Below are 14,658 nucleotides of genomic sequence, written 5' to 3'. Positions count from 1 at the left end.
GATCTCAAAGTGCTTTTTCAAAAGGAGGTCAGTGTCCTCTCCATTTTACAGCCCCCTAGCCCAAGGCTCATCACGTCTGGAGGACAAGCCCAGCAGCGAGATTACTAAACCCGCAGACAATGGGAGAAGAATTGAGATGCCAGATGAGTGACACTGGGACAGGAGTGGCCTGGCGGTGAGCGAAAAGAGCAAGGAGACAGAAGCAGATGATTTTCTCCCCAAGGATTATCCTAAAAAGCTTCTAGTTGCTGCGGTCACTGCCTCCTTACTGGATTTGCTCATTGAAGCAAGGAGCTGAAAGGAACCGGGCATACGATATCCTGCCAGAGCAAACTGACCCACCGACAGCATCCCCTGACATTCTATCCCTGGGCCTCCCCACCCTTCCCAGGGGAGACTGCCTGTTGAGCCAAGTAATCTGGGGGGCTTTGGAAGGTTAGCAGCTGCTTAAGATGCTTGTAAGATGCAAGAATTTGATCCCTGGTCCCCAGAGGTGCCTAAATGCACCCTGCCTTGCATCTTAGAGCAGCTGGCCCAACACAGCACATAGAAACAATCCTGGCCCAGCACCAAGCATTGCCCCCTCTTGCCCATATGCTACTCTCACCACTGGTGTCAGGGTGCAACAGTTTAAGTGAAGGAGATTTGGAGGCTGCTTTTCAGAAGAGCTGAGCTCCTACTTGGGCACCTAAGGGCCAGATGGTCAAGAGAGCTCAATTGACTGAGCACTATCTGAGACGAGCTCTGCTGGGAAAAAAAAACAACAAACAACCCACCACAAACCATCTAGCCCTGATCATAGGTACTGAGTGCCTTGGACAATCTGGCTCTGGAAGACTCCAAGAAACTGAACAAACACAACTTAGTAAGAGGACAGCCACTGTGACAGGAATGCCCAAATAAAGATGTCTCAACAACTCTGCCTTGAGCCCAGCTTTTCTTCTGCTGGGAGACCAGAAATACAGAGTCCACCCATAAATAAGAGGGGTTCAAAGCAGTACAGTACCTGATGTAAATAGCTTCTTGGCTGGATTGTAAAATGAAGAGAACGAGGAATACACCACAGGAATAACTGGAACCTTGAAAGGGGAGGAGAAAAGTACCAGAAAGTTAGAGGTTTTTTGTATTACAATAGCATGGCACCCACCAACACTGAGCCCCCATTGTGCTAGGTTGTCTACAAATACAGAGCAGAGTTGTAACTCTGATGAGCCTACAGTCCCCAAAGCCAACAAAGGGTAGAAGTCAGTTACTCTCTCCATTCCCATATGTAAAATGGGGTAAAAGATTAAGGCCTGGATCTTCAGAATGGTATTAGGAGCTTAACTCCCATTGAAATCAATGAAAATTAGACACTGCCACACCTTTGTGGAGCCCAAGTGATTTTCCTAAGGTCACAGGGAGCTTGCAGCAGTGCTGGGAATTGACCTGAGGTCTCAGGCCAGTGCTTTAGCCACAAAGTTACTCTCCCAATTCAAAACCTCCTCAAGCCACCATCCTCCTCAGCCACGTTTAACCCTGCAACTCCCTAGGTTGAAAAGCAGCTCGAACATGCACCGCAAATGCCTCTGAGCACACAAGAGGGAGCAGGCCAGCTAGCGCTGGTTAAACATTTAGGAACAGGAATCACTGTTTGCAATCATTTATGAGCAAGGCAATGCCTCTCAGAGAAAGATGGAGAAGAAAAGGCAGCTATTTTTAATCTATCATTGGCAACTTACTGAGAATGTAAATGAAGCCAGCCACCTTGTCAGATGTTGTCCTTAGCCCAGTCTCTAGAAATCCATCTTTAATGACTTGTTACTGGGTGGTTAATTTGTACATTGATTTGTGGTCTTTAGCTGCAATTGGCTTAAATCAAGTCACAGGCTCCACACTGGGTTTGATCTGCCCATTAGAGATCAAGGAGGTTGAGACAAATATACAGGAAATAGATTAAGAACTACAATCTCAATATTTTCTGCTTCACTGTCAGTTATGGTCCCTTCTGCTCCTGGTATATTGAAGCTTGTTTACATACAAACATCATGCCCTCCACAAACACAGAATAGACCTGAGATAGCAAGCAGTACAGTGTTTGGTTTTCAGAGTCTGGTAGGACTTCCTAGCCTGAAGAAATCTGGAAGAAAACTGCCTAGCTACTCTGCTTCAAGTGAACTTCGTAAAGTTCCAAAGTAGTGGCCTGGGAAACTAGAATCCTCCATGTATCTGCTCAGTAGGCCACTGCACCATTGCAAGCAATATCCGCTTCCAGTGTGCTGGTGACCATTTAAATTGCATTTAAAAAGAAAAAAAAGAAAGAAAGAATTGGGTGAAGAGAAAAATGGTCACAGTACAATGGTCACAAAAGATAACTACTTTAGATGACAGACAGGAGTTGATCTTCAGCTGTAGAACCTTCCATGTTACAGTTTAATAAACTCCTCTAACCAACCACTACAGAGTTGGAAATTAAACGATCCAGACCACAGCCTGTATAAGTTGTGGCTGTTTCCCCAGGATGCACAACAGAGAGCGGGATGGATGCCATGTGCACTGGAGCATAGTCTATGCTACAAAGTTTTGGGCTATGTTGGCTAGCAGCATGCAAAGGAAAAAAAGTATCACCCCCTCAGCCGACTTAGCTATGCTGGCAAAAGTGTACAGCGTAGACCCAGCTGTGTCAATAAAAGAGCACTTCTGTCAGCACAGAAGTGCTGTTCAGGAAGGGGGTTTAGCTACACCAGCAGACAGCTCCTTCTGCCACCTCACTGTGTCTACACTGCGGGTAGCGTTAGCCTAGCTATCCTGGCAAAGCATTTGGAGGGTTGACAAGGCCTGAGGAATGGCTGACTAGAATCATATGCTCCCTCCCAAACCCCAATGACACACAGGAATACATAAGCATTCAAAATACAGGGCTGTCAGATGCTTAGCAGCCGCCATTTCAGAATGAAGGGGTGGCAACTAGCATATAAAGCCCCAGGAAGTATTCGGTTTCTAGGGCTGCAGACAAGTTTCTCCTGGGAGATAGCGGCTCTAGGTTGGCATGGCTGCTGCCTGCACCGCACCCATTAGAGATCGAAAAGGATACTTTCCCTGGGCTGTGGTGCTGCATCTTTCACCAGCACGGACTTAACTTTAAAAAAAGCCCAGAGATTTAAGATCAGATGGTCAGTCAGCAAATGGCTGGGGCCACTGAAGGATTCTGCTTTGGGAGTGGCGAGAAATCAGACACCTGCACGTCTCAGAGAGCACCAAATGTTCAGCCCACAAGCGGCACAGCTTCTGAAACATGCCTCGTTTCTAGTGCAGCAGAGAGTAACATTCACTGGTGGTTAATCTGCCCTCCACAAATGAGACAGGAACAATTTTTGGTTTTGGAGGTTCAGATCAGTTCAGCAGCCAAGAAGGGCTTGCAGAGACACCTCCATAAGCCAGCAATGGTTAAGCCAGAAGACTGAAGTTCATTTGCCCAAAGCGCAGAAGTCTTATGGTTTCTCCCTGGAACCTACCACTGTAGTATCCGAGCTTGAGATCTTTATATGCGAAGAAAAAAACCTGCTTGAGCTGAGAGTACAGCATGTCTGGCTATGGAGCCTGTGTTACACTGTGGAGGTTTGGTGTGTCTAAACCAGGATATGCATGCCTACGTGCTCCCAAAGCTTTGGAGAGGTTGAGGTTTGTTGTTTGGGGGCCTGTTTTGGATACAAGAGAGCTGGTGCAAGACCAAAGCACCAATGTGGGAAACCAGCACGACCAAGAAGAGGAGAACTAACGCAGTCCAAGATTTTGTCCTCCCAGTCTCTACCAGCCTAAATCTAGGCCAAACTCTTGTCTCTTTAGGTTCAGGTCCAGCTTCTGCAGGATACCTGCCAAGAGCCATTTCTTGGATTAAGACAGGGAAGCAAGGCTGCCTGCAAGTCACGCAAGTTCAAGGATTTCCCCATGGCCTGTCTATGTGCTAAAGGAAACCCCAATATTAAGATGCAAGTCATACTGTTTGCACTGTCTGGCGAGGCAGTAACTGATGGCTATCCAAATTAGGATAATTTAGGCCAAAAATCTGGTCTAAATTATCCTCTGTGGCATCATCACCTAAAATATTTAAGCCTTTTTAGGGGAAGAGTTAACAGATTTGGGGAGGGTGGGCAGGGAACACAGTTGCTCAAGCTAAATCATGCATCTCTTCCAAGCAGCTGAGTATCTGGCAAAAAATTCAGATTGGGAAGTTCACCTCTGGCTTGCCCCAGCCGGGTGTTAGGGTTAGGTCCACATGTATTGGCAGATATCGCTGAGAGACAGTCAAGTGGCTACTGGATAGAGTTACAGAATAAGCTACACTGCTGGGCCCCAGTTAATAGCCGAACTGCAGTATGGTGCTAGCTTGAGACAACATCCTTGTGGCATGGCCTTAGGGCTTAGAGGTGAGGTTGACACTGGAATCTACTGAGAGACCTTTAGCTTACTGCAATTGGTCCCCATTCAGCAGAATGGAATCCTCCCAGGTCCTCAAAATTCCCCTAAACCCACCTTTGCTGCAGCATCTGCTCCACAGTGGTAGGCCAGACCCCATCCTAGGGTGACCAGATGTCCCAATTTTATAGGGACAGTCCCAATTTTGGGGGGCTTTTTCTTATATAGGCACCTATTACCCCCCTGATCCCCTGTCCTGATCTTTTTACTCTTGCTATCTGGTCACTCTACCCCACCCACTCAGCAATTCTAGAAGACAACAACAATTAACATAAGGAGCTGTTCTGGGTGCTCCCTTGTTAGCCACTCAAGGATCTTGTCATTTTAAGAAAAAGAGTTAAAACAATGCCACAGGCTGCACAGGAAGGAGCAGCCATTTCCATAGAAATGGAGTCCAGAAGCTGCTTTAAAGGAACAAGCACTAACAAAGACTCCAGTGTTAAGGACTTGCATTCATTTCTTTACCCCTGAGGTTGTATTCAATCTTATAGGAGCCCCACACTGACAAGCTTGCAAGATGGGGCATCCAATGCTCTCCTTGCCCCAGTGCTTGCTAGATCACACCCTGCAGTAGGGGCTCTCGTCCTCACAGTAACTCATCCCCAGGAAGGAGGTAGCCATTGGCACAAACAAATTTAAATATACAAGAGGAACGATGCTCCCAGAAGCAACTGCTTGTCCTATCTATAGATCTGCAAACCCATCCCAGATGCTTTTCAATGGTTTGGCTCATCTAGGGCTGAGGGGGAAATACATTTTGCTGCATGTAGAGCCTAAGGTTTAGTGCACTGAAGCCTGTGCTCAGTCACCATTAAGTCTGATGGATCTGGTAGAGGCAGGGGTTTAAAGCCATGGTTTTCAACCAGGGGTACAGGTACCCCTGGGGGGTACCTCAACTCATCTAGAGATTTGCCTAGTTTTACCACAGGCTACATAAAAACCACTAGCAAAGTCAGTACAAACTAAATTTTCATACAGACAATGACTTGTTTACACTGCTCTGTGTACTACCCACTGAAATGTAAGTACAATATTTATATTCTGATTGATTTTATAATTATATGGTAAAAAAGTGAGAAAGTATTATGTCTGATTTACTAAGCAAGTGGTTTTTAAGTGAGGTGAAACTTGAGGGTATGCAAGACAAATCAGACATCTGAAAGGAGTACAGTCATCGGGAAGGGTTGAGAGCCACTGGTTTAAAGCCACCATAGTTCGCCATATTTAATAGCTACTCCAAGGTGCCTTTCATTTCAAGTTTAAGACTTGCCCCACAGGAGTACTCTGCGGGAGGGCCACCAAGAGGCAGCACCTGCACCTTCTGCACTTTCAGTGGGATCACTCAAGAAATGTTGCAGCCTTCAGCAATGTTGGACAAGCTGATCCCCCAGACCTCCCAGTACAGGGCTGTTCTCCAGAACCTGCCGAGTCACCAGTTCTTGTACTTGCAGGAACATGGAGAAGTCCTTAAACCCGGTTATGCAGCATTTGTATGTAGCAAAGCACATTTTAAATCTTGGTTTCTTCCAAGATATGGCACTAATCAATCAGTCCCGTCTTGCAGTGTGCTAAACAACGCAGACACCACAGCACCTGCCGGGTCACCATGCACTGTAGAGCAGGCAGCACCGAGGAAGTGATTCAATTGGCTAAAGGAGGGATCTAATTGACAAAGGCGGGTTCTAACCCAAGTTATTGCAGGCTAGATGTGTGACTTAGAACTATGACGTTAGAAGCTATAATGCAAGCTAGTAGTAGAAGGAGCCAAGTTAGCCAGAATTTGATCACGTTTCATGGGATTGTCCTGGAGGAGAATGCTAGCTACGCCATGGTATTGGCTGGCCATCATCTCCTCCCCATGCACCAAGGAGGGCAGTCCCCACCAACCCATTTATCTGAAAAAGTTTCAGGTGCCATTTTCAAAGGAGGCTCCCATACTTCTGGGAGCCCGGTGAGAAAGCTGCTTCTCTCTGCAACTTACTATCTTGGGTGCTCTGAAGACAGTGTTCACTTCAAAGGGTGTCTTTTATCATGCCCCCATTTTGGACCGCTAAAGAGCCCTGTGTTGCCAGTATCTGGTCACCATAGGTAGACCTTTCACTGGAAGGCCCGTATAGTGCTTTGGCTGTGAAAGAAGCTGACCAGCATTACCTGTGCCTGTATAGCGAGATGAAAAGCTCCTTTCTTGAACGGTAACAAGTCACCATTCCCGTTCCTCGTGCCCTCCGGGTACACCCACACTTTCACCTGTAAGACAGTGAGATAAACCATGAAGTCCATTTGTTGGCACACCAAAAGTTAGCTGTAGAATTAACCCACAACCTCTCTAGAGAGGTTCTGTCGGATCATAGATAGCATGCCTCTGTTCCTAGTTGTTTGGAACCCCCGCAGAAGATTTTGCTGCAGGGTATAGCTACAGCCAGGGCTGGCATTTGAAGTTTACACTAGCCACCAGGTACTAGAGGTCAGACAATAGTTCTCATAGTATCCCACCCTCCCGCATCCTTAATCCAGTGTCTGACTAATATTCCAGCACATGCAGCCCTCTACTTGGGAACAAATGCAAGCAGTGCCCAGCACTCACAAAGCCTATTGGCATATACTGTACTCACGTTCTCATCCAGCATGGTCTGGGCAACCTGGGCCATCACGGTCTTGGCATTGCTCGTACTCTTCCTGTTGATGAAGACGACACCACCCAGGTACATTATCAGGCCCACAGGGCCCATGTACAGCAGCTCCTTCTTGCCGATCTGAACACAGTTATCTGGGAGGATTTCCATCAACCCTAAGCCCAGGGTGAAGGGAGAGAGTGTAAGAAGCCCACCCACAATAAGCCATGACAACAAGAAAACCTCTCTCTCCACCCACAAACCAGATCGGCAGTGTACGAGTGACCCAACCCAGGCCTGCTGCCAAGCACCCAAAGTGAATGGGTGCAACAGGCTGCATGTACAGGAAGGGCAGCAGCAGCCAGAGAGCTTTGCAAAGATGATCCCTTGCCGATTCAAAAGCATTGCTAGCTCGCAAACCACCACGTGCCTTTCAGCAGCTTTCAGGCGTTAGACACCGAAGAGACGTAGTCATAAGAGGATGGAACGAGAAAGGGGCGTGGGGGGGAGGGGAAGGGAAGGAGACGTAAAATAACCACCTGTTCAACAGCTCTGCCTCAGGGGCTTCCTTGGTTCTGCAGCAGGAGCATGGCAGAAGGGACCCATGTGCTTGCCATGGCTAGGGGAGCCTCTTCCTCTCTAACAGGGGCTGCAGCCCAGAAAGGCAATTTTTTTAACGTTTTGCACTTACAGGGTGGCAGCAGGAGCCAATGGCTGGATCAACGCGCTGCGATGGAGGAAACTGCGGTTTTATTCCCAACTCTGCCATCACTCCTCACTTTGCCTTAGACCCTCCCTGCTTACTCCCCTGTCTGCAAGATGGGGTTACAACACCACCACCTTTGGAAGAAACAGGTGATCCTAAACTCTAGTTGTGTTTGTACAGCACCTGCACAATGGCTTCCTGGTCCATGACAGGCTAAGGCACTAGGATAAATAATAATAATGTCGTCTCAATTGCTGAGGCACCAGACAGGTTGCAGCTAGAAAGTAGGTGTACCAGAGTCTCCTCCCTCGTTTGAAGGGCTCCATTAGCTTATTTTCTGGTGGTTTGTTGTTAAAACCCTTTCACTACCCCTGTCATGCTAACGTTATCTATTAAGATGAACAAGCCTTTGGGACGTACCCAAGCGAGCCAGACAGTGCAACAAGAGGCATTCCAGCTGGCATATCTACCCATGGAAGGATGATGCACAGGATCCAATTACTGTCCCAACCTGGAGAAAGTGGAAGTATGGCCTCCAGGTGTTATTCCACATACCTCACTGCCTGGCTGGCCTTTTCTGTCTTTGCAGGACAGAGGGCTGCAAGCCAACCTTCCTAATAGGACAGCCTTCAAATTCTGAATGAAGTAACAGGCCCTAAGCCATGGGGAGACCTTGGCCTTTATTTCAGGGCAAGGGCAGAAGAACCTTTCCACTCAACTGAAGGCTAAGACTTGACCCATGCCTGCCATGGGTCAGTAATTGGGGTGGTACAGCTAAACCTGTTCAGAGCCTCAGCAAGCTGTAGTAACAAGTATCCTGCAGAGGATCACTAGAGAGCATGGGCAGAAGGAAAAAGGGGGGGCAGCCATATTCTTCTCCCGAGGGGGCACGAAGCCAGTCAGTGACCATTCAAACTAGGACTCTCATACCCCTGCTGTAAGCCACACTGAGTCCCTCTTGCGTGCCTGTGTTTGATTATCCCACTGCTGTTCTTACATCTGCCTCTGAAGCATCTAGCAGTGATCACTGTCATGGACTGGATACTGGACTAGATGGACCTTGGGTCTGATCCAGTCTGGCAATACCTAGATCACTACTTACCAGGCTACAGAGCTCAGCACTTCCACTGCTCTGTGGAGAGAGCCCAACCGCAAGTATACCCCTCCCTGCTCACCCAATACCCCATTACACTGCTCACCCAATACCCCATTACACTGTGCATCTCCCCACTCAAAACACTGCTGTAGCTTTCAACATCGTAAATGGCAATTCCCGTAGGCAGAACTGACCAATGCACTGTGTGACATACAGACAGGTCTCCTGGAGCCTCTTCCACTACAAGGCTTGGAGACTCCCCAAATCAGGGGCAAGCGCAGGATTTCCCCAACAGCAAAGCTAGGTGCACCCAACAGTTCACTTTCAAATGAGACAGCTTCTTTCTCAACCCAATCAACTCACCGATCATGTCCAGGATGCTCTGATGATTTGACACGATGACACATGGCTCCTCAATCTGGAAGTTCTCCAGACCTGTTGCCTCAAACCTCAGGCCATAAATATACTTGAAGTTCTTGACGATATTTTTGATGATTCTGCATAGAGAAAAGAGAAGTGAAGTCAGGGCAGCAGGTCTCATGGAGTCGACAATGTTTGCATTACGGTGTGGAAGATGCAGCACTAGTGCAGGAGAAAGAATCTGTTAAGGCAGAGGAACAGGCCTAAGGACCAAAAAAGGTGTCAACACCTCTCTCATTTACCTGCTCTCACACATGTCCTGGGATATCCCTGCATGAGCTGGAAGCTGCCTAATTTGCCCTGTAGTTTATTAGGAGGGACAGGAGGATGTAACGTCCTTCAATTCCTGTCCCAGAACAGTTGTCACATAACCCCACCCTCATCGACAGCCTCCCCGCACAAGGTCTTACACAAGGGTACCTTTGGACCAGCTTCCTCTGTGCAGTACTGCACACTGCTCCGCAGAACAGTCGCCCTCCCAGATCAGAGGTGTGCAGAGAAGCAGTGAACCCCTCATAGGACACTTTAGTGCCAAGGCTAGTCAATCAAACTACCATTTGCTCGCCCCCCCGACGCCAGCACTCTGCCACAGGCCTGCTGTGCTCCAAAAAGGTGTGACATTCTTCCCCAGTCTGGGAAATTGCTTTGACTTTCTCAGTCCAAGCTACATAACTGAAAGGCCCATATAAACAAAGGGCAAACAAGTTCTCTACTGAGCTCAATGATCAAACACACAAACTACAGGATTTTGTAGACCTCTCCCTGGAAGTCATTTGTTTATTTCTCTTCACATCTATCTGCACCATCATTGTAAGACACTGCCATCTGCAGGGGGAAAGCTTTGTCTAGTGAAACAGCCCACTACAGGAACCAGGTCAGTAGATTCACCACCTGCCATCTTCCAGCATGCAAGATGACTAGACATGGTACATTAGCCCTTATGTAATGCTACTTGAGATATCTGCCTAATGCAACTTATTTGGAGAGATGCTCACTCCAAAGAGCTTTGCGGGAAGGCACAGAGCAGCTTGGGATCCTTCTCAGTGCCATCTTGGCCAGTTATTCTTTACAAAGAAGCAAGGGTTCAATCCCGCAATGAACTCAGAGGAGAGCTCTGTATCTGTAGGGAGCACCACTGGCTTCAATGGGGCTCCCCACACAGGTACTGGGGTCCAGCCGCACAGACCCCATTGCTGCACTAAGAAGAGCTGCTTCAGAAGTTCTGGCAACAGAAAAAGTTGTTTCCTGAACCTGTTGGAGATGGGCCATGCTAGCCCCACTGTTGGGTTTCCCCAACACACTCAGTCTTGCCTACTGCTTTAGGCTGTGGGCTCTTTGGGCAGGAGCCATGTTTTCAGGAGAGCTCAGCACCCAGTGGCAGGACATTGGGCTGAGCACTGACGATGTGACTCAGTTTTGGGCTCAGCGCCCTACAGCACAAGCAGTCATTGTTTCTGAAACCAAGGGAGCCAATTTACAGCAATCTGGAAACAGCTGGATTAGTTTCTAGTAAAGAAAGTGAGAGTTTGGCTGTTTGCTGAGGGAATTCCATGGAGCAGAGACAGGATGACTCGTGCAGACTCAAGAACCAAGACCCCACCCTGTACAAGGATGCACACAAGCTTCCTGCCAGCAAGCAGAGATTAGGGTGCTGCTCCTACCACCCACACAGCTGGGTGGAGCCCTTATGGAATTAAGTGCCAGCCAGAGTTTCATTTAAATTAAGGTTAACAGTTAAAAACCAGAACTTCCAACTGCAAGCCTCCCATCCCTCTTCCCGGCATGCCACAGGGCTGGGACGAACAGAGCAATGACACAGGGCCAGGGCATTCAGCAGCTACCAGAGATAAGCTGCCCATACATTTCTAGCACCTATGCAAAGAGCCTGCTGTTCTGGATAAACCCCATATTTCACTGCTCCAACGCTCAGCCCTTCACCTCCTGCATGCTAACAGCTATGGGGGGGCAGGGGATGGCGCAGCCAGTAGGTGTCCCCATCGGAGAGGCAGAGGAAGCAAGTGCGTATGCTGGGAGTGTGCTGGAAGCTAACAGCCTCCCTCAGCAGATGTAGGGGATAAGAGAGATGGGGTGCGTGTGTGTAGAACACCTGAACACGAGCTGATTTTATTTTCTGTGCTTAAGTGCCAGAAAATCTCACTGCAACACGCACACTGTTTAAGACAAAAGACTTGATCTAATAAGAGAAGAGCGTGTGTTTGGATCTGTGCTTAGAAGCCATAGTGGTGGGACAGGGTCCCCCGAGCTCAGAATTGGAGTGTGGGGCCCAGAGATCAGCTGACCAGCGCATACTGGCTGTTTCAGGTGTGCGTGTATAGCTACTGCCACCTACAGGGGAGGATGATGAAGATGAAGGTGTGACAGCACATCTGGAACCTGGGGAAGGTTAATGAGGAATCAGAGTATTTCATGCTCCCCTAATGCTGGCAGGGGAAGGAGGGGTGTCTTGTTAAAGTGGCTCTCAGCTTGGGGGAAGAAGGAGTGAGCACCCTAACCAGACCTTCTCACACCATGGGCAGCAGCAGCTCCTCCCACCTTTCCACATGAACATGCCGGACAGCCAGGCACAGCCCCGCTTGCCGAGACTGAAGTTCCCCCCACCTCCCCTGCACCAGGCTTGAGACTGCCTGGGTTGAGCATTTTCACTCTCCAATAAGCCCCCCAGCAAAAGAGATGGCCATTTCCAAAGCTCCCGCTGGCTGCCACCTCCCCATCGGCAGGGAGCAGCAATTCTGTAGCCAGACAGGGCAAAGGCTGCAGTTTCATTTGCGCCCACACGGCAGCTTCTGCCAGCACAACTGTTTGTGCAGCTGCGCCCACCTCCCCACCTACCGTGGCTGAATGCATTTGAACTCACACAGCACTTCAGCGTGAGCCAGCATGTCCAGGGGCATTCACACAGAGCAGCATTCTCCCAGATGCTTTACCTCCCAGCTCTGCACAGAGGCTGGCTAAAGCAGATCATCAACATTGTTAGAGATTCCTACCCTCCATAGGGAGCAAAACATAGGCACACACACCCATGTCCCAAGCTAGACTTCGGTTAGGGGGGCAGACATGGTCAGCTGCCCTGGTTACTAGCAGAGTTTTAGCCACACAAGCCAGCATGCCTGCAGTTGGTCACGAGCACCCTTGTCTATACTACAAGTTAGTGTTTTCTCGCCTCCCTATCATCTCCACCTAGCTCTTATATGGCACTTTTCATCTGTGGACCTCAGAATACTTTAAAGGAGGTAAGTGTTATCCTTATTTTATAGATAGGGAAACTGAGGCCCAAGCCCAGCAGAAGAGGGACAGAGCCAGGTATAGAACCCAGTTCTCCCAAGTCCCCATCCTCTATCCACTAGGACACTCCAAGCATTTCTCCTGCTCTACCTGGATTCTCTTCATTACAGCATGGCTTCTGGGAGGGGACCACTCAGTTTTTCCCAAGCCTGCACGCTCAGGACAGTACAGTCTCCTCAAAAGCCCAACTAAATTTGAGAGAACTCTGCAAGTAGTTTTGGTTTGGACTGAACGGACTGGGGCTTTTACAGCCAGCTGAGTGGCATGCCAGAGGCGGACAACACCCACACCCAAGGGAGAATACATGGGGCTCCGTGCCAGCACTCGGGCTGGTCAGGACCGGTTCTTCCCCTGCAGAAAATGGATGAAAATTGACAATTTTTCACATGTTCAAGTTTTCCCACAGGAAGAGTTCAACTGGTAAAAACACCAGATTCAGGCAAAGCCATTTCTGACCAAACAAAAAACAAGAGTGAGAAAAGTAGCAGCTTTCTGCAAAGATCCTCATTTTGTCAAAAAACGATTTGCTATTAACAAAGTTGATCAAAGCGTCTGACTAGCCTGACTCAGCAGCTATTGGTTTTCCTAGACAGAAGCAAGGTCAGGAGAGGGCAACTTTTCCCTCCTGGATCATTACCAAATCCTATTGATTTAGGGTTACTAGAGAGATGCCGAGCGAGCCAGCGGGAGTCACTGACAGGACAGCACTCACTCCCCAAACTAGTCAGGTCAGCAGAATACCAGACGTGGCTGGATATCGGCAGGACTGGTGCTAGAAGACTCAAGTCCTCTATCTACCAGACACAGCCCAGGTAATGCAACGTGAGCACCTCTGCATAGCACTGATCCCAACACAGCAGGGCCGGTCAGTCCGGATGACTGTGGCCTACCCCGCACAGTGTCTACGCCAAGACTTGTGAGAAAGCCCCACTTCCTCCAGCTGCAGGAGTGGCTTGCACCAGGGACACGGACCCACAGAGAAGGGGACTGAGATGAGATTAATTTAATTCAGTAAAAAGAAAAGGAGGACATGTGGCACCTTGGAGACCAACCAATTTATTTGAGCATAAGCTTTCGTGAGCTACAGCTCCACTGAATGCATCCGATGAAGTGAGCTGTAGCTCATGAAAGCTTATGCTCAAATAAATCGGTTAGTCTCCAAGGTGCTACAAGTCCTCCTTTTCTTTTTGCGAATACAGACTAACATGGCTGCTACTCTGAAACCTGTCATTTAATTCAGTGAATCACAGTCCATGGACTGGCCTCCAGGAGACCAACTGGCCTCCAGGGTGAAGCTAATGGCTCCTGTCTGGTGTGACAAAGTTCCTCCTCTACCTTGGTGGGTCTTGCGCTTATTGGCGGATTTGCTCGCCTCGGAGATTCACGGCAGCCCTCAGTTTGGCCGTTTTTGTGAACCCACAGTCCAGGTCAGCTCCTCCTGTGTCTGACCAGGAGTTGGGAGGTTTGGGGGAACCTGGGCCTAGTCTCGACTCCAGGTTCCAGCCCAGGGCCCTGTGGAATGCAACTGTCTGGAGTGCCTCCTGGAACAGCTGTGTGACAGCTACAACTCCCTGGGCTACTTCCCCATGGCCTCCTCCCAACACTTTCTTTATCCTCACCATAGGACCTTCCTCCTGGTGTCTGATAATGCTTGTACTCCTCAGTCCTCCAACAGTCCGCGTTCTCACTCTCAGCTCCCCGCGCCTCTTGCTCCCAGCTCCCCACATGCGCCACACAAACTGAAGTGAGCTCCTTTTTAAACCCAGGTGCCCTGATTAGCCTGCCTTAATTGATTCTAGCAGCTTCTTGATTGGCTGCAGATGTTCTAATCAGCCTGTCTGCCTTAATTGTTTCCAGAAAGTTCTGGAACCTTCCCTGTTACCTTACCCAGGGAAAAAGAACCTACTTAACCTGGGGCTACTATATCTGCCAGGTGGAAATCAAGCCCGAGATGATTGGCCACTACCTGGGTGAGTTTTCCATCACTTACAAGCCAGTGAAACACCTCGCAGACCTGGTATCAGTGCTACCCACTCATCTAGGTTCATTCCTCTGAAGTAAATGAT

The 14,658-nt window shown here is 48.8% G+C and overlaps 1 protein-coding gene across 1 annotated transcript in view; it reads right to left on the bottom strand.

The window, feature by feature from the left end:
• AGPAT2 (1-acylglycerol-3-phosphate O-acyltransferase 2) overlaps window positions 1-14,658 on the bottom strand; it is a 32,246-nt gene that overhangs the window by 4,774 nt on the left and 12,814 nt on the right. Inside the window, exons 2-5 of the mRNA XM_073314781.2 lie at window positions 9,233-9,366; window positions 7,068-7,243; window positions 6,607-6,702; window positions 1,007-1,079 (exon numbers count right to left, since the gene is read on the bottom strand). Coding sequence (XP_073170882.2) covers window positions 1,007-1,079; window positions 6,607-6,702; window positions 7,068-7,243; window positions 9,233-9,366 — 479 coding nt within the window. The remainder of the gene's footprint in view (window positions 1-1,006; window positions 1,080-6,606; window positions 6,703-7,067; window positions 7,244-9,232; window positions 9,367-14,658) is intronic.

This window comes from Lepidochelys kempii, chromosome 16 (assembly GCF_965140285.1).
Source record: "Lepidochelys kempii isolate rLepKem1 chromosome 16, rLepKem1.hap1, whole genome shotgun sequence".
NCBI lineage: Eukaryota > Metazoa > Chordata > Testudines > Cheloniidae > Lepidochelys > Lepidochelys kempii.
This window is presented reverse-complemented; position numbering and strand designations above follow the sequence as displayed.